Source organism: Cyrtonyx montezumae, unplaced genomic scaffold (assembly GCF_038088225.1).
Source record: "Cyrtonyx montezumae isolate F1298 unplaced genomic scaffold, pur_monq_1.0 scaffold_0, whole genome shotgun sequence".
Taxonomy (NCBI): Eukaryota; Metazoa; Chordata; class Aves; order Galliformes; family Odontophoridae; genus Cyrtonyx; species Cyrtonyx montezumae.
The window spans coordinates 20,847,936-20,875,873 of NW_027071824.1; the positions used below are offsets into that span (position 1 = coordinate 20,847,936).

The window sequence follows — 27,938 nt, forward strand, 5'->3', positions numbered from 1 at the left end:
TTTAAGGAATGTTAAGGCCATAGGTTGTGTAAGTAGGCCTGATGTTTATTTTGCAAAGCCATCAGCCACAACACAGCTTTCAGAGAAAGAACTAAGGTTACATATCTAAATGATCATACATGACACTTGATTGAGGTGAGACATGACTTTAATACTCAGCAAAATCTTCCGAGTGTATAAGTAGTAGAACTACTTTCTTTTAGTGCTTTTGATAAGATTATTTAGGCAGGGAGATACTGCTGTACTTGCTGGGTTAGTATTAATCAAAAGCAAAATGAATATGAGAAAGCCCATCAATTTAAGCACTTAAAATTGTTCTGTTTTCTTCAGAATGCAAGCTTTCATTTATTAAAAAAAACCTAGGCCATCTGCTTGTGAAGATGAGGTACTGAGAACTGATGTAGCTTTTTTTTTTTTTTTTAAAGTCCACAGTAGGAGAGTAAGGGAGAAAATAGTAACAAGTCACAGTAACAATGTGTTTAGGATTTCACTTCACAGGTCTGACCCTCTACCTGCTCATGCCAGCTTCAGAATTTTGGTGGGAATAAAGCTGAGGTCCCTGGGATTGCTCTTAATTTGATTCACAATTTATTCATCTCTGCTGACACAACTGGCACAGGATTAAGGCTAATTTTGTAGAATAAGAATCACTCGATGCTCATTCATCTCAGCAATTGTCTTTTTTTTAATTCAGAGGGCTAATTGCAAGGTTCGTTCAATTGTTCCAGATGCCTGACATTTTCTTATTACTTAAAATAAGCCTTAACTTTGCAGGGATTAACTACATTTCCATATTTAAGTGATGTTAACTCCAACATAACTAGAGGTACTCACTGCACAGAATGTTTTGTAAACATTTCTGTATAGACTTAGAATTGAAAGATAAAAGAGAGCTCAAAATAAAAATACCCTTTGGTTCTGTAAAAGGGGGAAAAAAATAGAGCAGAACTATGACACTTCCAATGAATATTATCTTTACCTCTAGCATTAGAAAGAAATTGAACTCCTACTTGATTCCCTTGTGAGTAACAGGAGTTAGATGCACTGTGGCCAAAAGATATATAACTATATTAATGAAAATCTAATCTGTGCTCAGAGACCTTGCGTGCTGGCTATGAATGTAAAACAGTCATACCACAATAGACTGCAATATTGTCAAAAGCTGAAGTTCAGCCGATTTTACCAGGAAGAGTTGACATTTTGCTGTATTCTTCATCCTAGGGAACAGGAAAACTGCTTTTCCACTTTTTAATCTTGTCATTGTAGCTATTCAGATATATCATAAATCTAGAAATAAAATGCCTTTGTCTACAGAGCTGCTTAGACACAGTAGCTCAAGCAGAGCGAAATAACAGATGCTTAGGGTTGGCCAGAAACTTTCAGTGGCACTGTGCTAGGGCATGCAGAGGCATCACCTGCTTGGGACTGTGCACTCTGCTATGAGCCAGGGCATGGCCATCATAGGCCCTGAGTAGGAAACAGATTCAGATAAAAAAATAACTTTATTTGTTTTTGTGGTAGCCAGGCCTCAGAAGCAGAAGGGGCAGCATAAGAATAATTGACCAGGGCTGAGGTATCTCACACCTGCCACCAAGCCCTGCCCTGGGACTTTGGACACAATTCTCCATCAGTGGGAAGGAGCTTTTTATCCATCACTAGCTTGCTTTCTTCTAACTCAGGTTCCTACCATCCTGAACTAACTTGAGTCATGCTCTGTTCATAGAGATCCATTACAGAAGCAAATGTAGGGCTTGAAAGGTGAGGCATCATCATTTATTAGACTAGGGAAAAAAAAGTATATTGGACATATTAACCTTTTTGAGCTCTGAAATATAGTGTAGCAATTGCTTTCAAACAAACTATGTTATTGTGTTAAAGCATTTGGACCATTTAAGTGAAATGGCTAGTTGGTACCTGCAAGGTAGAGGTGCATGATTACAAAGGAAGACACAGTAAGGACATTAGGCTTTTGGGACAGCACGACAAGCAGTTGTCAGAGCCCTGAAGAGCAAGGGAAACTGCAAAAGATTAAACTGTTTCTACAAGATACAGAAGAAATCTTCTGGAAATAACGGAGACTTAACAGTAAGAGGCACTTAAATATCCTGATAAAGCCACTTAAATCATCTTAGGATTGGACATCCACTGTTACATCACTTCAGCAGTTACGGGGAACTGCAGTGAACCACACCAGGGAAACGACAAGCAACCTGAAAAATATACCCAGATGTAGGGTAAATAACTCCCAAGGATGGTACATCACAAATAAATAGTATAGGTGATGGCATATTTTGAGTAGTTCTATATAGATATGATACAAATAATACAAAAGAGAAGATAGCTCACCTTCAGGACATCAAGGCTCACAAGGGACTCCACATGGGAGGAATCTCCAAGAAGAGATCCTTCCCTGGTGGTGGTCAGCCCTTAAATGGGGTTTGGGAGAGGTGGAGCCAGGCTCCACCCCTTCCAATCACACAGGTATATCACCCTCACCTGTGCCCCCATGGCTGACTCGGTGCTCACCTCAGATGACCAATCAGTGGTTCAGGTCGTGATTCAGCAGTTCCCGTACACCCAGGAAAAACAAATAACAAAATACTAATGGGTTATATCTCCATGAGATGAGTTCTCATTTGCTGAATAGCCACATAAATACTTATAGAATGCAGGGAGAGACAACTGCCTAAGCCACTGTTACTGAGCAGGCATAATGACCATTGGTGTGTAGGATTACTTCAAAATGTAAAGATTTGTAACATTAGGACAGCTGTGATCAAACCTGCTCACTTCAGGAAGTTATGGCTAAGATCATGCAGGACAGTGAAAATGAGCTGCAAACATACGCACAAGTTTTAACTTTAAGTTCAGCTCCTAACTGAAATTAACCAAGTGGAAAGTTTAATAATCCACCTTAAACTGAGGACCAGTAAACCCTATACTGATGACCTCCTCCCAGTTTTATGTCATTAGCACCTTGGTTAGTCATTAGGAATAGGTTAAATGTAAATAAATCTAAAGGCGGTATCCCTTACAGTGTGAGATAAGTTACTTTCTAAAAATTGCTCACTGAAGTGTATAATCAGAACATATATTTTCTCAGTTTCATACATGCTTCTGTGACATAGCAATTTGTACTGGTGTTGCTGTGTACCTCATCACTGCCTTGAGAGGTATAGTTACTGCCAGTGTAAGCTAGTTCAGCCAAGCTTGGAACCTGAGAGGGAGCGTAGTTCTTTAACTAAACCACACATCTGGAATCCTAAGTCCAAACTTACTGCAGAGATTTGAAGCAATGCTTGGAAACTTTACCTCCCACTGCCAGCTGCCATCTCTCCCTCTGTATTAGAAGAATGAGGTAGGAATGGGTGTGGATGTTCTGAATACCACCTTCTTTCACTTCACTTCACTTCACTGTCAACAGTTTATGGGCCGGCTCAGCCCATGACATTCACCCTGCCTGTTCTGCAAAGCACAGCATAGTTGATCCCTTAGACTGATAAACTAAGCTGTGACCCAGGAGTGATCACGCATCCCATTTTGTCACTTCTCAAGCACTGCAGCTGCTGGAACAATAAGCTCTTGTACTACTGTTCAAGACAAAATCTGTCAGTTAAATTATTAAGTGCTGTCTCTGTTACTAGACCTCAGCTGTGACCCTAGGTAAGTCCTTTAATGCCCATTTTTCTAACACTGACACAGTAAGTGACTTTCCATTTGTAATTATTTATAGGACTAAGATCAAACATCAAAAAATTACATTTTCTCATCTTAATATATATATATTTCCATCGCATGTGGGCTGGCTAAGTAGCTTTAGCATTGTATATTGTGTAATATGTAGCATTTCTTAGCATTTGTACCTCTCTCTCCACCCTCTTTGCAGGTAATATGTCTCTTCAGATGTAATGTGGACCATCCAAGATGTGTTGAAGGTACAACTGAAAAGAGAAATAAAATTCCTTATTCAAGAAGTGGACCTGAGGGTAATTTGTAGCCACAGAAACAAGAAAACATAGAGCACATAGCACAAGGGGAGGCATGTGTGAGGAATGTGGCTTCTATGAGAGACGGTGCACCCAGGTGCTGAGCCTTCTGAAGAGGTTATCATTTTGTGTCCTCTGTGCCTCTGTGCAGATCCAAAGATGACCCTGAATGCAGACGCATCCTTGGCGCCTGCCCTTTGATGGCATCACCACTTCTCTACTTCCCCATAGGGAAACAGTTGCATGCTACACGTTCATATTTCACAGAGATGTAAGCAAGGCCATGACTGCCAGGTCACAAGACACTAATGGGCCATCTTGATGACCTTTAACCCTGCCACCAGCAAGTTTAACAAGGTGAAATAGTAAGGTGGTGCAGCAACATGTCCTCCCTTTTGGCTGACGGTAACATATCTACAGCCTGGGTCTCATTGGCAAGCCTGCATGGCTATGCAGTTTATATATGAAACTTTCCAAAATGGCTACCAGAAAGCTTCCAGGATGCTCTCAGACTGATCTGGTATCCATGGAGATCCACATGATTCTTCTGATCTAAAATTTAAGAAATCTGAGAATCTCTTGTTCTCCTGAACAAATCTAGCAGCCAAAATTTTCAGCATGTTTTCAGTAATCTGGTTTCCAGAGTGAAGACCTCTTCAGTAAATAGTATGGTCCCAGACAAGTTGACGGGAGGTTTGCTGTCATTGTGGCATTATTTTGCTTCAACAGTAGAAGAAAGAAGCTGGTTTTCAGAGCTTTGTTTTTTCCCTTTCATACTTACATTTTTCATAAAATATGAATGCATAAAATTATCAGCCTAGAGCTATTGTCTTCCCCATAGACCTGAGAAATTAGAAACACAGAAGAGAATCTCTGATTCCAGACTTTAGAATAAGTAAATACTGATCTCATTTTTCTTAGTACAGATGATCTTCAGTAATATCAAAGTTGCAACGGGAAAAAAAATAAAAAAATAAATAAACCTTCTCCATAAGCTCACAGATCACTCAAAACTCCAAGCCTGGCATTTGGATCTGCGTAAGACATGATTAGTTATGAAAGAGCCTCTGCCACCAACAGCAACCGTATGGTTCTTGATTTCAGGAAGAAATGTTCTGCTTTTATGACAGACATACCCTTTTCTCCATCCTCCCAACAACACCCTTCAATAATCTGGTGGATTGCAGCAGCAAAGAGATAATTTTATGTTTAGCATGAGTTTTCAAGGATGATCCTTACTCGTAAGGCTCCTTTTTATCAATTAGGTTGTGACAAATAATTGCATGAAATTAATCACTTCTAATGTCACTTGAAAATCAAGAATAAATGTGCTAATATCTGGAAGCTGGAGAGAAAGAACAGAATTAGAATGAAGCCTACAGAAAAGGATTTCAAAACAGAACAAAAATGAAGAACAGAAGTGAGAAAGCAGTCAAATGCTTGAAAACAGAAGCAATGAAAACTGAAAGAAAAATTGAATATAGATAATTAGATAGAAAAGTTGTATTTGTTATAAAGATGTGATATAAAAAGGATCTGTACGTTCTGAAGAAAAAGACCTGAAGAGTGATAGAAAATATCAGCAGACCTAAATGGTTAATGGAAAAATCCCAGACTTGGGGCATATACTCACAGTCAGTCCTAGCCATGAGGCATATATGTAAGCTTAGCTTTACCTCACAGCAGTAACACCAGTGAATTCAGCAGCAAGCTCCACCAGTGTAAATCACACTTCTCCCTCTCTCCACCCCCAGTTTCAGCAGATGCAGCCACAGTAATAACTTAGAAAACGGAGGAAAAAAAAAAAGGAAAAGATAGAAATTGAATGCAATTTCCAATTCAGATAAAACATCAGACTGTGAAAACTGAAAGAAAATACTTTTCCTTTATAATTACAAATGTGGAACTAGATTATCTTTAAGGACCCTTCCACCCAAGGCATCTTATGGTTCTATGGCACTGTGATTCTATGATTTTCAGTGTTATACAATTTTCACCTCTGTGTTTTCTATGCATGTCACCTGTTTACAGCCCCCCGGAAAGTGGAAAGAGAATTAGGACCCACTTTCACTTTACCCTCTGGCTATCAGTTTGGGAGTTATATGGGGTATGGCTCTCCAAAGCAGTCCTTGTTAACTTGGAAGAAGACTGAGATCTACAACTCAGTTCATTCAAATAAGCTGCCACACTCTGTGTTCCAATATGTGAGTGTCACGGTCAAGCCAGGCATTTCAGCAAAGTGAACTTCTGTAGAATTATTATAAACCTGAAGTATTTGAAGTATACGAAATATACAAATGGAGGAGGGAGTATAGAGAAAGTTATAACCAGTAAACATGAAGTGCAGAGTGAAAATATATATATATATATATATATATATATATATATATAGGGAGTGGAGAGAGAGTGGAAAGAAAAGTGAAAGAACAAAAGAAGAACAAAAGTAAATGCTAGAAGAAACATCTCATCGTAATAAGGGCTGTTCAAATAAACAACAGAGCAAATTTCCCAAAGCTGGTTTCTGATTTATTCCTGATTGCTAAAGCATGGCACTAAGCACAAGCACTGGTTTTGTCTAGCCCAGGAATTTGGACAGGGTTGGCTAGGGCTGGTTACTATGGAGTTAAAAAACCTGTTGGCTTTTGTGATGAGTCCAGCTTCTCCCTACCGTGAGAGAAATAGAGGATTAGGGGAAATAGTGGATTTTAGGCATTCATCTGAAGACTTGCCATCTGAACACTGGCCATTCATATCATTTAAAGCTGATCAGTTATAACATTAATTATTTCCTTGTGTAATTGCTTCTTTTTCAAGTCTTTCATGTGAGTTTCTTATGTATTACTTTTAAATGCCTTTTGTATGTCAGTATATTAGAATTTCACAGTGCTGTCCATAGCTAAACTAGCTGAGCCTTTTCTATGTGAAGAACAATGGCAATAATAATAAAAACCTAGATTATTTATGGACATCCAGATTCTTTTCTGTTTTGAAGGTACAAGAGCAGCATGTGCTTTTCTTCTTTCTATTTTTTCCTTTCAGTTTTAAGTTCTGAGTTTGTAAATGTTAGGATAGACAAGCATGTTATTGTCACTTAGCAACCAGCTCTTATTTTATTGCAGAAACACTGTCCTGTCTATGCTAATAGGATTGCTAAGGCAATTCCTTGCAACAACCAGCACGCTGTGCTCACCTTGCTTTTTATTTAGTTGGTTTTGTATTAATTTTTGCTGTTGGTGAGTGGAGACAGAGAGACAGCAGGACCAAGCACAGATGCCATGTCTTTCAGAGCAATTGCCAGGCAGTTCTGTTCTCTTTAGTACAAAAAACAACTCATACAATCCAGAATCTCATTTAGGCCCTGACCCTGTGATGAACTCAGCAGAGTCACAGGAGTCCCAGGACATAGGAAAAGCTGTCTGATAGAAAGCCTTGAATTGTAAACACTGGTAATTCAGGGTTCTGCACAAAAGATGATGGTCTGATGCTATTAAAAAAGCCGCTTTGCTTTACTGATCAACACTAGAAAATCTTACCTGAAGAGTTCACGAGCTTGTTAACTATTGGATTAGCTACTTTAACAAAAACAAACAAACGAGAGAAAAAAAAAAGAGGTATCTGAGAACCCCTTTATCCTTCCCTTCACAGCTCTGCTCCTTTAAAGCAGCTACTGAGGGATCACCTGGCTGTGGGCTATAGCACCTGTGGTAGGGTTGTTCTCTAGGTGCTGCTCAGGGCTGCTGCAGGCTATGGCTGAAGAGCAGCAAGGTCAGCTTTCCTTCTTTCTGTGGGTGTGGGTGAGTGCTTCTCAGTCTGATGGGGCTCAGAGGGGGTTGGGTGGCTTCCTGGGGAATGCCCTGGGGCTGTTTGCTAGCAGGCACTGTTATTGTTTGGGCGGAAGAGTCTCTGTTGCTGCTGGTCTGTCATATGGAGTAATACCATTTTTCATTGTTTTGAAAATGAAGGAAAGCAGGACAGGTTTCCCACAGCAGAGTTAAGTTGGAGAACAGTCTGTGAAAAGTTGTCCTGATCCAAACTGGCTTTTCTTTTCAGGTAGCATTTTTTAATGAGGTTAACTGAGGTAATTCTTCTAAAAAACAAATTCTAATATCTTGCTTCCTTATGTTTCTTGCCTTAAAGATAATATAGTGATGCTTGTGTGCTGCTTACTAATACATAATGAGATGTTTGTGTTGCTTTCTGAGTTAATACATTTGTGATAGGAGATGAGAGCATGGAAAGGAGATGGCTGCTTTCATCTTTTACTGGTTATGCTGAGTGTTCTTTCCTTCTCTTTTGTGCTGGCAGGTCCTGGGCTATAACATTCAAGCAACCAGGCTTCAGGATGTTGCTTCCAAGGGTATGAGTGGAGAGATGTGAGGCCAAGAGGATGGGTTAAGGCAGTTCTGTGCTTTCCCAGTTGATTCTGGTGCTTTTTACTTCAGAAGACCTCTGGGTTTTGTAGCATCAGCCTTGTAAGAATGTCAGATGAGTGCCTGGAGAGTAGAACACTCACTAGCATCTATCTACTTATTTCTTTTTCTTCTTTTCTCTCTCTCCCTCTCCCGGTCAGGCAAGTTTCCTATGTAGGAAACACCTCTGGGGTCTGGGGGAACTGCCTCTGTCTGCCCATATGTCTCCTGAGCCTGTACAACTTAAAAACAGAGGAACCAGCAGCTTTAGGAAGAAGAAAACAGAGCTTCCTGTTCCTGGGGCATTGGAAGCCTGCTAACATGAATTAATGAATATTCAAAAACAGGTTTCTTACTGTTCGTTGCCTGTTGCAGATTTAATGTATGTAGGTGGACTACAGTAGTATCTTTTGTTAGCTCACAATATTCTTCTAAGCTTTAGGGTTTCCATGTGGGTTTATTTAGCAGCATCTGTTTAAAAAAAAATAAATCTAAATTGGAGTGTTGGAAATTGAGTAGATAGCCTTTTTCCAAGGCTTGGAAGCTGTGTGTATATTTAAATACTCTGAATTGAGAAACTATTTATTGGACTTCTGGTGTTTTGTTGTTCTATTTTTCTTTTATTTTTTTTTTCCAAGAGAAGCTACTCCCTGAAAATGGGGAAGGGGGAATTCTTGCCTCTGGAGGGTGTGTGGGTTCTTGAATGTTGAAAGGTAACAGGCATGAGGTTAACCTATGCAATGAAATTCAGCTTCTTTAGTCAATCTGAAGTATTTCTGCTGACATCAAGGAGCACCTCCTTGTTATTTATTAAAAATACAGCCTATTCCTGGTTTTGCATCACTACTACTTCTATTTTCAGTCTTTTTTTGCTCTTTGTTGATTCATGCTGCAGAGGGTGAGTGTGGAGAGCTGATGTATTTGGAAAGGCTGAGGGGCAACTGGTGGTCCCAGCATAATTTTGCACCCCCTCATTCTGCTCAGTGGGACTGCTCTGACGTATTACATCAACAGACCCTCATCTAGGCCTAGCACAGACTGAAACAAAACCACAATAGGATCATAAAAAGAACGTGTGAATTGAATCTTGACTGAGAAACTACCTAGAGGCCCAAAGAGTATTGTGGCAGAAGGGGAGCATTATGCAGAAGCATAATAAGAGAGATGCCAACAAGGAGGAACTGGCTAACCAAGCCAGTGCCAGAAAGCTCAATTTCAGTCACCTGAATGCTGCTAGTTCTAGTTGTAATTGGGCACTAAACATTCTTAGGTATGAAATAAGTGTCTAGGTCCTGTGGAAATAATAGATCTTATGGCAGATGGCCTTTTTGTTTCTGAGGTGACTTGGGCCTCACTGGGTATTAAAATATCATGAAGAGGTTAGAGATGGTACAAAGATCAGTTTAGTTCAGCATCCTGATTCTGACCCTGGTAGTGAATGTTGAAGGAAAAGGACAGCAGGGCAAGTATGTAGTGGTATTTCTCAAAGCTGGCTCCTGTCCTCCCAGTAGTCTCTATAGATATGTATCTATCTATATAGAGCCTAGGATTTTATGGCTGAGAAATAATCAGAACTGATTCTTTATCATGCAACCCTGCTTGTGACAAATTAGTACTTTAAAAAGTCTGAATTTATGACTGGCTGTAATAATGATTAATGCGGATTTCATGAGAGGAGATTAAAAGGGAAAAAGCAAGACTTGCTCCACATGCTCCCTGCTATCATAAAAGGCAGCAGAGTATTTTGAGAATCATATTCTCCTTTAAAGTAATGGTGTGTTGAATGCAGAACTCTGAAGGCAGAGTTAATTGAGGGTAGATGGGTTGAGGACATAGAGAAGAAACCAAGAGCATATTGTGATGGTTAGAAGTAAGGGAAAGCATGAGAACAACCAGAGAACGACAAAACAAGGCTGTTAAGAGACATAGCTAGGTAACAAAAGATGTGTAGATCTTTCTGCTGTACTGAAGATGCAAGGAAAGGTACGAACTGGTCTATCATTGATGGGGAATGATTTCTGTTTGAAGAGTAGTGTCATTTGTACAATGCAGGCTTGCATGGGAAACTCCAATGCAGGATCAGCTTGAAGATGACATACTGGCCCTCACAGTAGCTGGTACAGCTGCAGTAGATATCTCTCAGAACACAAAGCTCTTCTCAGCAAGGAACGTGTCTTGTGTGATGCATTCTTAAAATCAACTGTATAAAAGTCCAGATGGGTGGGAATCCTGAGACTGTCGGACCCTATTTGAAAGCCTGCTTTTCTTCCCATCACTCCTTGGGAAGATTGCCATCGCTTTGTCACTGCTCTTGGCAAATGGGAGAAGAGGGATTTTGAAGGACTAAGGGTAAATAATGGAATCAAGACTAGGAAGGAGCGTAGGAGACCACCTAATTAATGTCTGGAGAAGTACAAACAAAAATTAGAGAAAGGACAATAACTGATCTGTTGAAGGACAGAGCTGTGGGATGAAAGAATCTCAAATTGAACTTGAGAGGAGAAATAAATCTTCTAACTCTCCAAACTTAGGAGGTAACATAGTTAGAAAATGTTTTATGACAAGTAAACAAAGTGCAAGGAACTGTATCTATTATTTATGGGCAGATGTCATTTCTTTTTTTTTAATCTTAAGGAAAAATGTTTTTTATACTTTGAGACCAATTCTAATGAATAAATATTTATTGTTAACAGCATTAATATTACATTTTTCATATGGCTATTGCTATAAGTAGCAGTGCTTTCCTCTAGCACTTTGTTTCAGGAATTTGCATTAACGGACACTAACTTTTTATGTAAAAGATATCTGAATGATCTGGAAAATGCTGACTTAAAGGATCTACTCTCTGAAATAAGAGAGGATTCAATAATGAGATTGTAACCTTTTAACTTTTTTAAACCTCTACAGTATGCATAGGCCAGAGGCAAGCTTCTTATACGTGGAACCCAGAGAGGATACGTGGGCTATCTTCAGGGTTTTCCCAGAGGCAGATACATAAGAAAATTTTAAAGAACTTAGAATTTAATTTGTATTTTAGATTAAGAGGCAGTCATAAGGTTGCACATCTTCAGTTTTGTGTACTTTGTGCACTTAGCTTTACATGAACTGCTCTTCTTGCCATAACTAAATCACCTGGCATCTGAAATACCACCTGAAATTTCTTTCTTTTAAAATTATGGGTAGCAACATACTCTAGTCAGAAAACAAGGTAGTGCTACACTTGGCTCACTGACAGTGTAACTGTCATTAGATAGTACCTTTACTACTATTATATGGATTAATCTACATTAAACAAACAAACAAAAAGGTTCAGCCTTGTATATAGTTTAAAAGTTAGCAGCTTTAGAAACAACAAAACCACCACTTTTCAGGCTGGTGTTATCTTTAGTTTATGTACTTGAATCTTTATGTGCTTTAGGGTAAGTTATCTCTCAGTGAGACTCAAAGCTGTTAGCTGTTTTGTTTCTCCATGGTAACAGGAGTATAAAGCTGTATGAGCATGTTACTGAGCATGCAGACGTGACATTGTTAGGAACAGGATTTCATGTGAGGGCTGCAACTCTGATTTGATTCTGAATTAGGCTATTTTTTTAACAGGTGCTGTGAATGTGTGCAGATGTAATAATTTAAGGCATTTTTCAAGGATTTAAAACTGGCTTAAAAGAATCTACCAATCCATAAAGTTTGCTGTGATGTGAGGGATTATTAGACCACACCAATGGAGCTTTTCTAGAAACATGGCTCAACATGTGACAAGGGCTGGGCCAGATCAAGGTTTCAACGTAAAGCTCCAAGATATAGATAAAATAGCCATAAAGACTTGGCAATGTATGTTCTTGATTATTTTTTTTACAATCAAAATTTGAAAAATAAACATGGATGTTGGACAGAAATATGACATCTAAATGTAATGCAGTTTTCTGTATTCTATAAGTTTCAGTAAATTATCTTGCAACAGTAACCAGACAAACTTTATTTTTGTTTCCACTTTGGCAGAATATATTTGTACTACTTCAGACAGGTTTAGATTGCTCTTCTGCAAAGAAAGGAACAAGTATTCAGATTTATATCTGTTCAGCTTGATTGTGCACTGATCTTCCTGGTATTCATGCATGCATTCTTCCCCTGCTTAAAAGACTCTAACCTAGCAGAGTGAGATTGAATGCAAGTTAGTAGATTCTTACTAGGGAACACTTAAAGTCTGGTGGACATATTGGAACAGAGACAGGAAGAGTTGCAATACTTTATGTAGTGGGGTTGAGATAACCTTGCAGAGTGAGTCATGTTTCCTCCAAAAGCAATCAATCCAGCCTGACTGAAAACAGCAGTGTGTGTGAGAACACTTTCCTTGTACAGGTAGAGAAGCTTCCTCATCTCTTTTGCTGGTTGCAAGTAAATGTAATGTGTGAATGTAATGTTCAGAAGGCCATGTGACGTATACCTGTACAAGGCACCTGTGTGTATTCAGTATGACTTCTTCCTCCTTTTAGTTGTTTGGCTTGCCCCTTTTGTGAACTTTTTAAACATAAGTGAAAATGAGCTTTTTCTTTGGCCTCCCTAAAGCAGAATTACACACTGGTGTTGCCTTTCTGTTCATCAGTAGCCCTCTCTAGTGGTTTTTTTTTTCTTATTCCCAAGTAACTTTTGGTCAAACTGTGTATATTTGTAAATTATTAAATTAAATCCTCACCATACAACTTGTCGGCTGAGACCCAGGAAATCCTGAGCAGAGGATGGGAAGGTATAAGCTGTTTAGCAGCAGCTGGTTAGCTGATCATCTCTGTGCTGAGCTCCAGACTAGTGCTTGTTGTGTGCAGGACAGTTGATGCACTTGAAGTGCCTTTGTTGGCCCTGTGGCTCGCTGGAAGCGTAGGCTACAGATCAAGTCAATGCCCGCCTCTCACTGCTGCAGCCCGTAGAGAAATGATGTCTGGCCCTGCTTCTGTCCTTACGTAACTTTTCAGCAGGTTGTGTCTGGGCAGCTATTTCGAGGCGCAATCTTTGCTGCCGAGCCGCCGATATGGCGTTGTTAGACTAGGCCTGAGCGTGAGGGAGGAGGGCAGCGGCGCCGTGCTGCGGCCCGCACGCACCTCCAGCCGCGCTGGGCCTCCGACCCCCGCAGCCAGGCCGGCGCACCGGGGCCTGGCCCACAGCCGCGCGTGCAGCCCCTTCCCGCCGCCTCCTGCCCGACGGCGGCGGAGACCGCGCGGCTCTCGGATAGGTATTTACGGCACGAGCGCGCGCGGGCGGCCGTTACGGCAGCGGGAGGGGGGAGCGGGGGAAGGAGGGACTACGTGCGTGGGGGCGGGGCGGGCAGTGCTGCGTGCTCGGCCCCGCGAGGCGCGTCTCCCTCGCGAGCTCGGTGAAAGGATTTGGCGCCAGGCGGGTCCGCTCTGCAGCTGCCGCAGCCGCACGAAGCAGCCGCGCCGCCCGCCCACCGCCTTCCGCCGGGGCCTCGAGCCACAGCCGCCGCCGCCGCCGCCCGCCCGAGCCCAGAGCCGCCCTCGCGCCGCGCAGGGATCGAGCCGCCGCCGCCGCCATGAGCTGCTCGCCCGTCAACGTGAAGAAGCTGAAGGTGTCGGAGCTGAAGGAGGAGTTGAAAAAGCGGCGCCTCTCCGACAAGGGCCTCAAGGCCGACCTGATGGAGCGGCTCCAGGCCGCGCTGGACCAGGAGGCCGGCGGGGGGGGGCCCGCCAGCAGCGCGGCTGAGCCTGGCAACGGCAGCATGGAGGGGGAGGCGGCCGAGAGCGGCGGCGGCGCCGCGCAGCTCCGCCAGGGGGGAGGCCTCGACCAGGCCGCGGCTTCGGCGGCGGAGGACGACGACGAGGAAGGGCTGGAGGCCGCCGATGGCGACGCCATGGAGCTGGGCGAAGAGAACGGCGAGCGGGCGGGGGCCGGGGGCGGCCCGATGGAGGAGGAGGCGGGCGGCGAGGAGGAGGAAGAGGAGGAGGAGGAGGACGAGAACGGAGACGACCAGGGCTTCCAGGAGGGGGAGGACGAGTTGGCCGACGAGGAGGAGGCCGCGGCCGGGGACGCCAACGGGCACGGGGAGCAGCAGCCCCAGGCCCAACAGCCGCCCCAGCAACAGCCGCCGCCGCTCCTCGCGCCGCGCGCCGCCGCCAGGGAGGCCCCGGGCAAGAGCGCTGCCGGCGCCTCGGGGCCCGCGGCGGCCGCCTCCGCCGGCCAGGCCGGCCCCGCCAAGCAGCAACAGCAGCAGAAGAAAGCGGAAGGCGGCGGCGGCGGAGGCCGCCCCGGGGCCCAGGCGGTCGGGGGTGAGTGTGCGCGGCGGGAACGGGGGAGGGAGCCCTTAATCCCCCCGCCCCTCCCCCCTCTTTCCCCCGCGAGGAGCGGGGCGGCGGGCGGCGGGGTGGTTTCCGGGGCGCGAGCGGGCACCTCCCTCGGGGGAGAGGGCGGGAGGCGAGGGGGGGTGGTCGTACCGCCCCCGCTCCGCGCCGCGTGGTACCCTCGAGGCCTCGCCGGGCCCGGCGCTCCGCTGTGGGGGGGGGGAAGGGGGGGGGGGGTCTGGGGAGCGGGGCCGTGCGCGGCGCGGGGGAAGGAGGGGCGGGCGGGCGCCGAGGGGCCGCTGGGGCGCGCTGTATTGTGCCGAGCTGCGCCGGGCGGCGTGACGTCACTTCCGGTCGGGGCTCCGCGGGATGGCGCTGGGAAGGCTTGGTACAATGGAGGCGGGCGGAGGCGGAATCCCTGCCCCGCAGGCGGCCGGGCGGTCCCGCGCGGAGCTCCCGCCGCGCACGGCGGCCGGGAGGCGGCGCCGTCGTGCTCGGAGCGCCGTGCCCCTGCGGGCGGCATGGAGGCGGCGGGGTGCGGGCCGGGCGGCGCCGCGCTGCTTTGTGTCCGTTCTTATGCGCGGAGCCCGCAGGCGGCCCTGGCTTTCTCTCGGCCTCGCCGTGCATCGGTGGTCGCGTCCGTCGCAGTTCGGATGGGGTCGGAGTCCCCAGAAAAAATATATTTGTGATGGTGTTATTATTAATACTTGGAAAAACGGGGTTCTTCCGTGGGCTGCTATTGTTTTGCCATTGATGCTCATGCGGATTCCGACGTCGGAAGCGTCATTGTCGGGTTTTATTTCCAACTAAAGAGTTCCTTTGTGGTGTTAAAATAATTAATTCTGTTGCAGGAGATGGCAAAACAGAACAAAAACCTGGTGAGAAGAAGAGGGGTGTCAAGAGACCACGTGAAGATCATGGCCGTGGATATTTTGAATACATTGAAGAAAATAAGTACAGCAGGTAAATAAGCTTTCAGTGCTGTGCACCATTTTATGAATGAGGAGAGGTAAGATGGGCTTACTGCAGAGAATGTTTCTCTTGCACTGGAATTAAGCCTATCTTCAATATTTGCTTTCTTTTTTCTTTAATTTTTCTTTTTCTTAGGGCCAAGTCCCCTCAACCACCTGTTGAAGAAGAAGATGAACACTTTGATGACACAGTGGTGTGTCTTGATACCTGTAAGTATCCATGCTTTTCTTTGGTCTGCAAAGATACAGTATTGTCTTTAATCTTAGAACCCTGCATTTCAGAAACGTGGGGTAAAATGCTGGGTGACTTATGTTACCAAGCAACATAGAAATGTTTCTTCCTCCCTTTTTAGCATATGAAAGGATACTTGGGTCTTCATATTAACAATGTTCAGCTAAATTTTTACCAGGAAGTACATGGCATACAATTTGCTGAAGAAATCTTAACTAAAATACTGGTCTTGGAATATGGAAAAACTGACTATTCAGTGCATATAGATGATGCATGAAACAGCTTGATATGATACATTATCAATTTCTCAACTTCTTGCTTAAATTACCTACAGTAGTAGGTAGTTGTGGTAGTAAAATGCATGGAGTGAGTTTCCTATGTAACTCACTGAAGCCTTGGTTATGTATCAGCAAGTTTGGGGTTTCTTCTGCTTTTTGATAAATTTAACAATCAGCTTAAAGCTTCTGGAAAAAAAAAAACAACTAATTGATGTAATCGGAGAGTCCATGCGGAGGTGATTTGTGTAAGTACTACTGTAGTATACTATGACCAAAGTTAAAACTTGTGTTCTGGAGGGTAAGTACAAGAAGTTACTGCAGAATTAAAAACTTCAGGTAATGCATTAACCTGTTGGATTCTTAAAACGCAATGAAAAGAGACCTTAAGTTTTGGCTTCATTTGGCATATTTGCTAGTAGTTTCAGGTTTTTTCTTCCTGAGAAATGTTCTGAAATGGAAAGAGGCATTAGTTTACAGCCACCTATATTGCTGAATATGCCATTATCTTCTAACTGCTAACTTGGTGAGTAGCTGTCTTTGTGGGAGTTCTTAACTCTCCCATTAATTGACTAGTAGCTACTTGTGATTTTTATATCTAGAGTGAGAAGCTCTGTTACCTGACAGGCTGTAACTGAAAGTGTCAGCAGGCTGCTGGAAGCACGGAACCAACCACAGCTTTAAAGAGTGAATTGTATAACAACTTGGCTCCTTCTTGACTGTGACAATCCAGACATACAAGAGGTTTAGTGCTCTTAAATGCTTCTTTCTCTTGTGTCTTAGAAGAGCACTGTGACTAGAAATTCTTTCCTCATGTGCTGCTTTAAAAGTAACCTGCACATATTTATTCTGCGTATCACTTCTGTTTGGTTTTCCTGCAACAGTTAGAAGTATCAATGGGAATGCTTAAGTCCCAACTGTAGCTGCAGATGGCTTTGTGCAAACAAGACCTTCTGCTTCAGAATTACCAGTAATACAGGGACAACTGCATTTTAGTGTGCTTGGGCAACGTACGAACTTTCTACTAGGGCAGAAGATACTCTGGTTGCTAATTTTATACCATTTTTTTTTATAACTGTCAAATAGAAATTCACAGAAGAAACTCTGAACCTTACTCTAGGGATTTCAGGTGCCACATCCTGCACCTCATGTTGGCACTTTGTGTTGTCATTTTGAAAGCTACTGAAAGATAAATTTGAAACTTTACAGTGCTGCAGCCCTGAAGATGCCTGTATAACAGAGTTTCCTAGGGTTCTCTTAAAATGATAATTGAGTTCAAACTGCAAATCATGGTTGGTTTTGTTTTCGTTTTAAATACAAAATCAGCTTGCATATCATGTGCTGTGTGCTTATCTGCACTTAACTGACTTTATGTTGTTGATTTAATCTAACTGGACTTGCTGAAGGACTGTATATCCACTGAAGACTATACTGCTTTCAGTACTTAAAAAATACACATTTGCACTTAATGCTTTCAGGCATGAGGAGTAAGGTTTTATAAAAAGATATCTAGCAAATGGCTTGAAGAGCTTCATGCAGATTCCTGTGTATTTGAGATATTCTGCATCAAGTAGCTGACAAAAAAGGTTGAAATAAGTGAGATGGAAGTCAAGTGTTTTTGCAGATTGGAAAAAAATAACTGGGGAATTTAGTTGTGAAAGATGGCACCTTGCAAATCATATTTGTTGTTAAGTTACATTTCCTTCCATTTTTTTGACTGAACATCAGTTTTTCAGAATGTATTCAATTCTTTTCCTGAAAGATGGTTAGCATTTGCCAGATGGCAGCTGTTAGTCTTAAAATCACCTTGGAAAACTGAAATCACTTTAAATATGTGAAATTGGGAAGTTGCACTTTGTTGTTCCTTGGTGTTTTCTTTTTTTTAACTGAAGTAAGCAATGATTTTTGTTAACAGATAACTGTGACCTGCATTTTAAAATCTCAAGAGACCGGTTTAGTGCTTCCTCACTGACCATGGAAAGCTTTGCTTTCCTTTGGGCTGGGGGGAGAGCTTCCTATGGAGTTTCTAAAGGCAAAGTCTGCTTTGAGATGAAGGTAAGACTCGAGTTTTTGTGGGAGGCCGTTTTTGGTAGCTAAATATCTTTATTTCAGTCTTATTTTAACAATGTAATAAGTATTTACTTAATAGCAACTGTCTTAGGTGAAGGCATCTTAAAGGGAGCATTCTGTAGTGAGGCCAAGAAATGGCTCTCAGTGCAAGGTGTCTTAATTTGCAAAACTGCTTCCTCTTTTTAAAATTAAGTTCTTAAGAAGTTGCATTTGACATCGGTGTATAACAGCCTGTTGTAGTTTTGAACCAAGAATTTTATATGGCGCTTCGTGCACCGGAACATAATTACAGTAGTAGTTAGGAGCTTGCTTGTGTGTACTTCATGAAAATAAAAGTTTGGATTTACCAAAAATAACAACAAAAACGGAATACCCGGGGTGTTTGGTAGCTGACCTGCAGAGGTCCCTTCCAGCTGGAATACTTTTGCCTTGTGTACACAACAAATGTGAGTATTTAGCTGGGCTCTTGAATTCAGAGAGCTGCGGTTTCCCTTAAGGGGTTGGAATGGAAAAGAGCAGTCAGCCTTACAATAAACGGATTCCTCCCACTTGGGAGAGAAGAAAATGGGGAGTCACAAAATCAGATAGTTTTACTGTTAGCAGCATTAAAGCCCTCTTGCTTATGATGTGTGTGGGCTTCTGATGGGTGAGGATATACCCCTATTCTGTTTTCTCCTTCCTGTACTTTCAAACCTAACTGCTAGCATGCTGAGTCGATGGTGATCCCGTTCACTGGTGATGGTAACTTTGGGAGGACAGTATCATGAAGCGTAGTATTTATTGTCCTGTTACTTTGCAAGCTTTTCCTTGGTCACATGACAAGTATTTTTGGAAACCAGTCATACAATGGCCATGTAATCTTATTCTCCCACTTCAATTTGGTGATATTTTATAAAAGCATTTAGAAGAGCTGGTTGCCTACAGTATGCAATATTCCTTGGTGGGATTTTTGAATCTGGTTATGTTGTTTGGTAGTTGGCAATTTGCCCCAGAGTTCTGCTGTCCCTGGAAAAGGAATGAGAGTGGTATTTCCCCAGGTCTGTCTAGAACAGTGTTTTCATCCAATACCACACTTTTTTGGCCAAGTGATTCAGTGCTAATCCCAAAGTTGTAGCAGAACTATTTTTAACAGATACAGATAATATTCCTTGTAGGCTGTAACTTTAATACAGTATCAAGAGGGTTGTGTTTTTTGGCTACCAAGAGAGTGCTGTGATTAAGTGCTCCAAACTATACAGTATCTTGCATCTCTGTTAGTCAAGAGATTTGAAGGTTTAGTGACTGGTTTGTGATTTTGCAGACGTACTTAAGTCTTATATTTAAGCAGAAAGTTGTTGTGAAGGTGCAACCAGAGAATAAAGATTCCAGATGTTACTATGTTTCTTTCCTTGGATTCTTAAAGAACTCTAGGTAACTTTTAATGAATAATTTGAAAATAGGTTACAGAAAAGATTCCTGTTAAACACCTGTACACAAAAGACATTGATATACATGAGGTGCGTGTTGGCTGGTCGCTGAACACAAGTGGAATGTTGCTTGGTAAGACCTCAAATATTTATTTAATTCTGCATTCTGTGTTGTCCGTGTGGTTGAAATTTTCCTGTCTGACTCAGAGGAAAAATGGCTGTGAATCTTAGTGATTGTAGTCCATTTTGAAAAGGGGTCTTGAGTTATTTGCTGCACATTGTGGGAATTTATTACTGAGACCAAACAAAGTTAACTATTCAGAATTTTTAAAAGCATGTGATTTGAGAATTAATTCTTTCCATATGGGTTGTGGAAAATGTTCCTTTAAACTTGACTTTTTAAGTATTTCTCCTCTTTGTGTAGTGTTGTAAATAGCAATGACTTTAATTTATTTTTTAAGGTTATATCTAAGGCTTAATCGGGGAAGAAAAAATCAGAAATACTTGTGTTCCTATTCTCTTGAGGGGGGGGGGAAGAAATCTAAAAGTGGCTAGAGCAACAAACAACAACTTCGGTAGATAAATGGGAACAGATAATTATGGTATTTTTAACTAATAGCTGCTGATGAGATACGTCTGTGGAAAATGTGTACAGATAGGGACATTCAGTTATCAGCAACTTTCTAGTTATAAGTATTTTCATTCCATCTGAGTTCTTGTGTTTGACATTTGCTGTTAGCTTGTTCCTTGCAGCTTCATCCTCAGCTGTCGCATAGGCTGAATGTCTGCTAAACTCCCTTTAAAATGGGGAGGGGTAAGTGCTACTGGAGACTTAATTCAGAAATGCCTTTCTGACTAACTGCATTACAGGTATACTGATGCACAAACAGGTCTTCAGAGGTTAAAAATACTTACTCGTGTCTTTAGCTAGCAGTTCAGTTCTTTGTCACCAAGAATCTGGAACCAGTAGCATGAAGCATTTAAGACTAGGTTGAAGAAAACGCTGCTGTTCAGTTTTAAGTTATAGTGTTGAGTTCTCAAATGCAAGAAACAGCTGTAGCTATTCTGGGGGTGATAGATTGTTTTCATTGATGCCAAAGCATTCTAAACAGCAGTTCACTAAAGTAATTGTAAAGTGATTGCATTTCTGAACAGCTAGACGAATGTATTTTTAATAAGTTTAAATTTCTTCAGGTGAAGAGGAATTTTCTTATGGATATTCTCTAAAAGGAATAAAAACATGCAATTGTGAGACTGAAGACTTTGGTGAGAAGTTTGATGAAAATGATGTGATTGGATGTTTTGCTGTAAGTTTTCTCTTAAATATTTCTCTTGAGGAAAAGCATCTTTTAATTTTCAGGCTGCTTTGATGTGAGAAGTAGTAGACCAGATCCAGAAAAACTTGGAGCAAGACAAGTTGTTTGCTTCCACCTCATCAGTATTTTAGTGTGTATAATCAGCAGTGGCTGCATCAATGCTTTTCATGTTTTCCAAGGCTTCAAAAAAAATCACAGCTTAAGGTGACCATTGATATTTAAAGGCTATCTCTCAATTTAAAGATTTCCTTTGTAATATAGGAATATTATAGAAGTTAAATAAATGTAGCTTGTGTAGTGAAATTATTAATGCACCTTAACAATACAGCATGAATGTTTTTACACAAACCAATACTTTGTCTGTAAAACAGAATTTTGATGGTGATGAAGTGGAACTCTCATATTCCAAGAATGGACAAGAGCTTGGTGTTGCGTTCAAAATTAGTAAGGAAGTTCTTGATGGGCGCCCCCTCTTCCCACATGTTCTCTGCCATAACTGTGCAGTTGAGTTCAACTTTGGTCAGAAGGATGAACCTTACTTTCCTGTACCTGAAGAGTATAGCTTCATCCAGAAGGTCCCCCTGGAAGACAGGGTCCGAGGACCTAAGGGGCCTGAGCAAAAGAAAGATTGTGAGGTAAGTTTCCTGGTTATCTCAAAAGTTGTTGAGGCAGAGAAAATTTGCCTTTTTGTTGAGACTTTAATACTGAGTAACTCTCCATCCTAGATTTCCATTAGGTTCGCTAGGCTAAGTTGCTTCTTAAAGAAGATCCGTGAACTAGTATCTCAGATATGGAATGTGTCGTTAATAGGTGGTGATGATGATTGGATTGCCTGGAGCTGGCAAAACTACGTGGGTGACTAAACACGCAGCAGCAAATCCTGGGAAATACAACATTCTCGGGACAAATACTATTATGGACAAAATGATGGTAAGTTCATCTTTTAAAGACATGCTGTAAATCCAGCTTTGGCTGTCAGGGAATTCCTTTCAATGTAAATAATCTAAAACACGTGATCGTTGTCTGACTGTTACTGTTAAGGACTTCATTGTGCAGAGCGACTTCTCAGACAACATAGCCAGATTCTGAAGTTTCTTTTGCAGTATGTATCAATCAATAAGTAATTGATGTTTACCCACCTGTTTGTCTCTGTCCTTAGAGCAGAAAATGCAGCTTTGAATCAGTAATACCATGAATATACCTTAAATTCAGCTGTATCAGTTCACCTAGATTCTTAGTTTGTAAACAAATTGAGTCAGAAGTTTGTGCTGTTGAATTGAAACTCCCTGAAGCCACTTGAAGATAAATTCATCAAAGGAAAATGTCACTTCTACATTTAGCATTTACTATAACTCCAATCTCTATAGGTTGCAGGTTTTAAGCGGCAGATGGCAGACACTGGGAAACTTAACACACTGTTGCAGCGAGCTCCACAGTGTCTTGGAAAATTCATTGAGATTGCAGCTCGTAAGAAGCGGAATTTCATTCTGGATCAGGTAGAAGCTTCAGTAAAAAATTGTTAAGGAATTTTGTTATAGGCTGTAATGTAGTAGTTAAGTGGGATTAAAGTTGTATTTTAATAGCAGTTGTTTCACTTACTGACTTAATGTGCAAAGTTGAGATACTGCTACAAATGCTTTTCTGAACTTCTATGGGATGTGGGAGGAGTAGTGTGTAACACTTTGATATGAGCTCGTTCGTAACTTTGCAATATGCAGCTTCTTTATGTCCAGTTATTTGTAAACTTCAATGCAAGCTCTTGTAGAGGTGAAGTCTATACACCATAAGTTGACTTCCTTAACTCTTACAATGACAGCTACGTGTAGTAAGTTACTGCATTTTTTTCAGACAAATGTGTCTGCAGCTGCGCAGAGGAGAAAAATGTGCCTGTTTGCAGGCTTCCAGCGCAAAGCAGTTGTTGTTTGCCCAAAAGATGAAGACTACAAGCAAAGAACACAAAAGAAGGCAGAGGTGGAGGGAAAAGATCTTCCAGAGCATGCAGTTCTCAAAATGAAAGGCATGGAACATAATCCTATACTGTGTTTTAGGATGCTGAATATCTGCTTAAAGGATTAAGTAAACCTGAAATCTAAAAATTCACGTTATCTTAAACAGTTGTACTTAAACAAAACTGGAAGACTATTGTAACTTGTAGGACAACACTATATTGTGTTCCCTCTGCTGCAGTCCTTAACACTACTCATTTATGCTGATATGCTTCATGCAGATGCACAAAGCTGTCTTGGCATAAAGTGCCCTATTTAAGTGACATATTTGGCAGAAACTGATGTTCTGAGTGGAGGCTTAAAAAGAAAAAAAAATATATAGGCAGAATGCTTTCAAGGTTTGGAACAGTACTGGTAACTCCATGGAGACCCTTTTATTTCTTTTGTCACTCTTACCTTTCTTTACTGCTCAAATTATGTAATTTTGTCCCTATGCTGAGAGAGTGTTGGGGGTGGGAGGAAGAATGAGAGGAAGGTGGTTTAATACAGCTTGAATTGTAGCTGAATGGAGATGCTGAATACTCAGTGTTTTTGCAATTATAGGGAACTTCACACTGCCAGAGGTAGCAGAATGTTTTGATGAAATAATCTATGTAGAGTTGCAAAAAGAAGAAGCTCAGAAACTCTTGGAACAGTATAAAGAAGAAAGTAAGAAATCTCTTCCGCCAGAAAAGAAACAGAACACTGGCTCGAAGAAAAACAAGAAGAGCAATAAAAATCAATTTAATAGAGGGCAGAGAGGGCGTGGTGGATACAACATGCGTGGCAACTTCAGAGGAGGAGGTGAGCCTAGAAATAAGTGTATGAGTTTTGGAGATAACAGCTACTTTGCAAAAATAAGGAAAAGCTTGTCCTATTTGAATTGCAACCATTATATGAGAGGAGCGTTGATTTTTGGCTCCAGTAAGTTGTCGATAGCCTGACCTTCAGTGCAAAGCTAACTTTCTGAATTCTTAAAATGTGATCACAGAAAATCCTAGATTATGCTGCTCATGTAGTTTGAGGCTCAGTTTAAGTTCTTACAGATTTAGTGCTTCATCGTGTGGAGAATGTTGAGAGGATATTTTGTATCCTTATGTCACTTGGCCAGCATGGAAAAATGGGAGTTTGAAATCTTTGTGTTGAAACTTGTGCAGTGAATTTTGGCATCTCATTTTTTTTTTTTTCACTTTCATATTGAGTCCTTATTTTGAACTTCAACTACGTAAGAAATGCTTTAAGACCTAACCATGGCTTTTATCAAGCAAACTTTTCTCTGTAGTCCCAGGCAATCGAGGTGGATACAACAGGAGGGGAGGCAATATGCCACAGCGTGGTGGTGGAGGAGGTGGCGGCGGCGGCGGCAGCAGCGGTGCCATTGGCTATCCTTATCCTCGTGGCCCTGTCTTTCCTAGCAGAGGTGGCTACTCAAACAGAGGAAACTATAACAGAGGTGGAATGCCCAACAGGGGAAACTACAACCAGGTAATGCTTTCGAAGGGGGAGTTACTAGTTGTTATGCAATACTCTAAGGTAGTAGTCCTCAATGAGAGAATACTTGTTAGCTGTGGGTAGTGGCAAGCTTGGTACGCTTAATAGCAAAAGATCTAACTTTATAGCTAAGCATATGTGCCTAGAGCTGTAAGAAGAGCTAACACTGATACAGTGGTTTCCTAGTAACACTATCTTAGTCCTGTTAATGCTGAAGACTTTTAGGGTTGCTGTTCTATTGTAAGTAGTTTATAGTCTGAGCTTCTGTGGTAGACTGTAGAGTTGCCCCATGCGGTTCAAGCTTATGTCTTGTTTAATAGTCTAGCACTTCTTGAGCTGGGCACTGTTACTGCACAAGGTGTGCAAAAGTCTAGATAAGAACAGCTATACAGAAGAAAGTATTTCCATAAATTCAGTGTGCTTAACAACTTGTTTCATTCCCCCATGACCTCTGACCTGCAATATCAGTAACCATTGTTTGACCTTAAGGTCAGAGTGTATCTGTGTTGAGGGGAAAGCAAGGAGCATTTAGAGAATGTTCTGAAAACACCTCTGGAGAGGGTCTTTGTTTTGGCATCTTGTACCAAGCTATCAAAGATGTCCTAGGCACAGTCTTAAATTGACGCAGTATCAGTGAAAGTACTTAAAATGTAATTTTGATTATGAAGAGCCAGCAGATGGAGCCCAAGCTAATAAACATGGCTCAGGTTTGTCTAATACAAATGGGAAATGCAGTATTTTATCTACCAGTATCAAGAACTTGTACTGAAGTTTTGTGACCTAACTCTTCTATTTTAAGTTGTATGACCCATATCCTTTTGTCTGATCAGATAACATCCTTGCAGCAACTACAGTCTTTCCTGTCTAAAAATAGGCAAGCTCTAGTATTTTTAGTTGTCCTAGTGCAGTTTAGTAGCTGGAAACGGGGTGAGTCAAAACTGGATTAGCCAGCTTTTCAGACCATTGACAGCAGTAGTCTAAGCCTGGGGTAAAACCTCCAGCACTAAACAGCCAAGTTTGAAGAAGCGGTTGCTTGGAGTGGGCCTTCTGTTTTATGTTTTTATATTTTAACCCAGACCTGATGCCTGCTATTTGGAGGATCAGATATAGCATGTGATGTTTCTGTGGCAGTAGAGAGACTGGTGTTGCTGTATTTCTGATAAGTCTGCCACAGATGAAGTAGTTCAAAACTGTTGTCCTCTTGCAGAACTTCAGAGGAAGGGGGAATAATCGTGGCTACAAAAACCAATCTCAGGGCTACAACCAGTGGCAGCAGGGTGTAAGTAGTAATTACTAAACTTTTCCCTCTTAATTTGACCGTTGAGTGTTTCAGAATGCTTAGAAGTAAATGTGTAATCAACACTGGATAGCAGAATCTTCTAATGCCAAGTTATATTATAAATAGTTTTCTCTGCAAAGCTTAATCTGGCTTGATATATCAAGTATCGTTATCAGTCTTAATGGCATGAAGTATTTGGCTCTGTGTTACTACTGTGAACTTAACCACCTCCAGTTGTTTTGGAATTTGCTGCTAACGAGAGGATTTGTATCTCAGGTTCCTGGAGAAGTTAGATATCCCTTTAAAAACTTTTTTGTAAGGAACGTGTTACGTGATAACACATTAACTATTTATCCATCTATTGCAGCAATTCTGGGGTCAGAAGCCATGGAGTCAGCATTATCACCAAGGATATTATTGAATACCCAAATAAATGAACTGATACATATTTCTCCCAAACCTTCACAAGAAGTCGACTGTTTTCTTTAGTAGGCTAACTTTTTAAACATTCCACAAGAGGAAGTGCCTGCGGGTTCCTTTTTTAGAAGCTTTGTGGGTTGATTTTTTTTTCTTTTCTTTTTTTTGTACATTTTTAATTGCAGTTTTAAAGTGATTCGTAAGAGAACCTCAGCATTGTGCACGATAAGAGAATGTGTCAGTATTTCAGGGTTCTACATTTTATCTGTAAAATGTGACTTTTTTTTTTACCACAACAAAAGTAAAACGTTGCTTTGTACCTGGTGTCTTTTTATTAAAGAATTTTCTCCTTTTTCCCCATTTACCCCAATTTCTAAGAAACAGTCGTGAGTCATGTCACAATACGATCGAAATGTGAGCAACCAGATTCGTGCGGAGGCTCCGTCGTAGCCCTCATGAATATAATGTAAAGCTCCATATTACACTCCATCCTCTCTATAAAGCTTTTGGGGGGGGAGGAGGGAAGGGGAGGTAAAAGTTTCTGGCAATAAACTAGGACTTTTTTTTTTTTTTGTAACATTTGAAACTCAGTAAGATGGGGGTGAAGAGCAAACCTGGAGCTAAATAGTGAAGGTGGAGTGTATGTAGAAGCTCTTAAAGTTGTAAAACTTGGTTGCGTTACTTGTGGAGGCTCAAACTTGTGAAGGTACACCACCATAATTTCTTTTCCATTTGTTCTGCATTTTGATTCTGAAAAGAAGCTGGCTTTGCCCATTTCTTATTAAACAAAACTTGTTGTAAATCCAGTTGTCTAATGGGATCTATATGAAGTTAGCTGTGTGTCTGTATAACTTCCCCACAAAATACTGTATACCTAGTGTGCTTGTAGTAGTAACTCCACCATTTTGTAAGCTAATGAAACTGTGAGTCACCCATTTTATATCTAATTTTTAATCGTGTCAATTCTCAAATGGGTGTATCTCCTTAGCCTGCTGATTCCTTTTCTCTTTAAAGAAAGTGGGTGGAGAGATTTAACTCTAGACGTTTGTTTGCAATAAAATAAATTCATTTTACTCTTGTTTTGGGATTGTTGCCATCAAGGTCTAAAATCCCTTTAAGGCTATAAAGAGGAAGAGAATGTATGGAAGTGACAATGTTGGACAGTTCTGAACGCATTACTATGTACATGCTGAAATACTTGTGTTTCTTTAAAAAGTTTCTTTAATAATCTAAACCAGTGGTTGCTCTGTTAGAGGTGTATCATGTGTGTAATCTCACAGCTTAACATGGTTACGTGTGTAGGGCAAAAAGTCTTCTGAGTTTCACTTGCATCGTGTAAATCCACCTAATCTATTTATTGTAAAATAGAAGCTAGGGAAGGAGTAGGGGAGGAAACCACGGGGAATAGAGGAGAGTTGTCAGAATTAATCCTGGAGTTCAACAGAGCGCTTTAACTGCTGTTTTGTTCAGACTTATGCTTTTGTAAAACTGTAGTGATAATGTTAGCTAGTAACTTACTGCATCTTAACTGCCATGAGCCAGGGAAGAAGCATAACTGTTCTAAGTTGGCCTGACAGTGTACATGTGAAAACGTTGCTGCCAACAGCTGGGAGTTGGGAGTTCCTGTGGACACTGTACAGGCTGCAGAGGCTTACCAGCAGCGTAGAGCTAGAGGCAGTGTAGTGTGCTTGAAACTTTCCTCAAATATTAGTCAATTTCTAATAGTCCTTGAAAGTAACGATAAAGTTGTGTTGCTCTTCTAGCCTTTATAGCAGATGACATTGCATATTGACATTAAACATTAACAGCACCATCTC

General features: G+C 41.5%; 1 protein-coding gene across 1 annotated transcript; it reads left to right on the forward strand.

Annotated features, from left to right (window-relative positions):
* Positions 1–13,722: 13,722 nt before the first annotated feature.
* Positions 13,723–27,934, forward strand: HNRNPU (heterogeneous nuclear ribonucleoprotein U). Its single transcript, XM_065729728.1, has 14 exons — positions 13,723–14,667; positions 15,531–15,642; positions 15,787–15,860; positions 18,073–18,212; positions 19,667–19,766; positions 20,828–20,940; positions 21,321–21,584; positions 21,760–21,879; positions 22,317–22,445; positions 22,798–22,966; positions 23,499–23,738; positions 24,217–24,419; positions 25,633–25,704; positions 26,072–27,934. Exons 1-14 carry the CDS (start codon positions 13,935–13,937, stop codon positions 26,123–26,125), a joined length of 2,523 nt encoding a protein of 840 aa, XP_065585800.1. The 5' UTR covers positions 13,723–13,934; the 3' UTR covers positions 26,126–27,934.
* Positions 27,935–27,938: the final 4 nt, after the last annotated feature.

Excerpts from the sequence above, each read along its gene's own strand:
- HNRNPU (XM_065729728.1), top strand. The coding sequence starts at position 13,935 with ATGAGCTGCTCGCCCGTCAACGTGAAGAAGCTGAAGGTGTCGGAGCTG. Across the intron at positions 15,861-18,072 it reads AGTGGTGTGTCTTGATACCT|ATAACTGTGACCTGCATTTT; the intron begins GTAAGTATCCAT and ends TTTTGTTAACAG. Across the intron at positions 24,420-25,632 it reads ACAGGGGAAACTACAACCAG|AACTTCAGAGGAAGGGGGAA; the intron begins GTAATGCTTTCG and ends GTCCTCTTGCAG.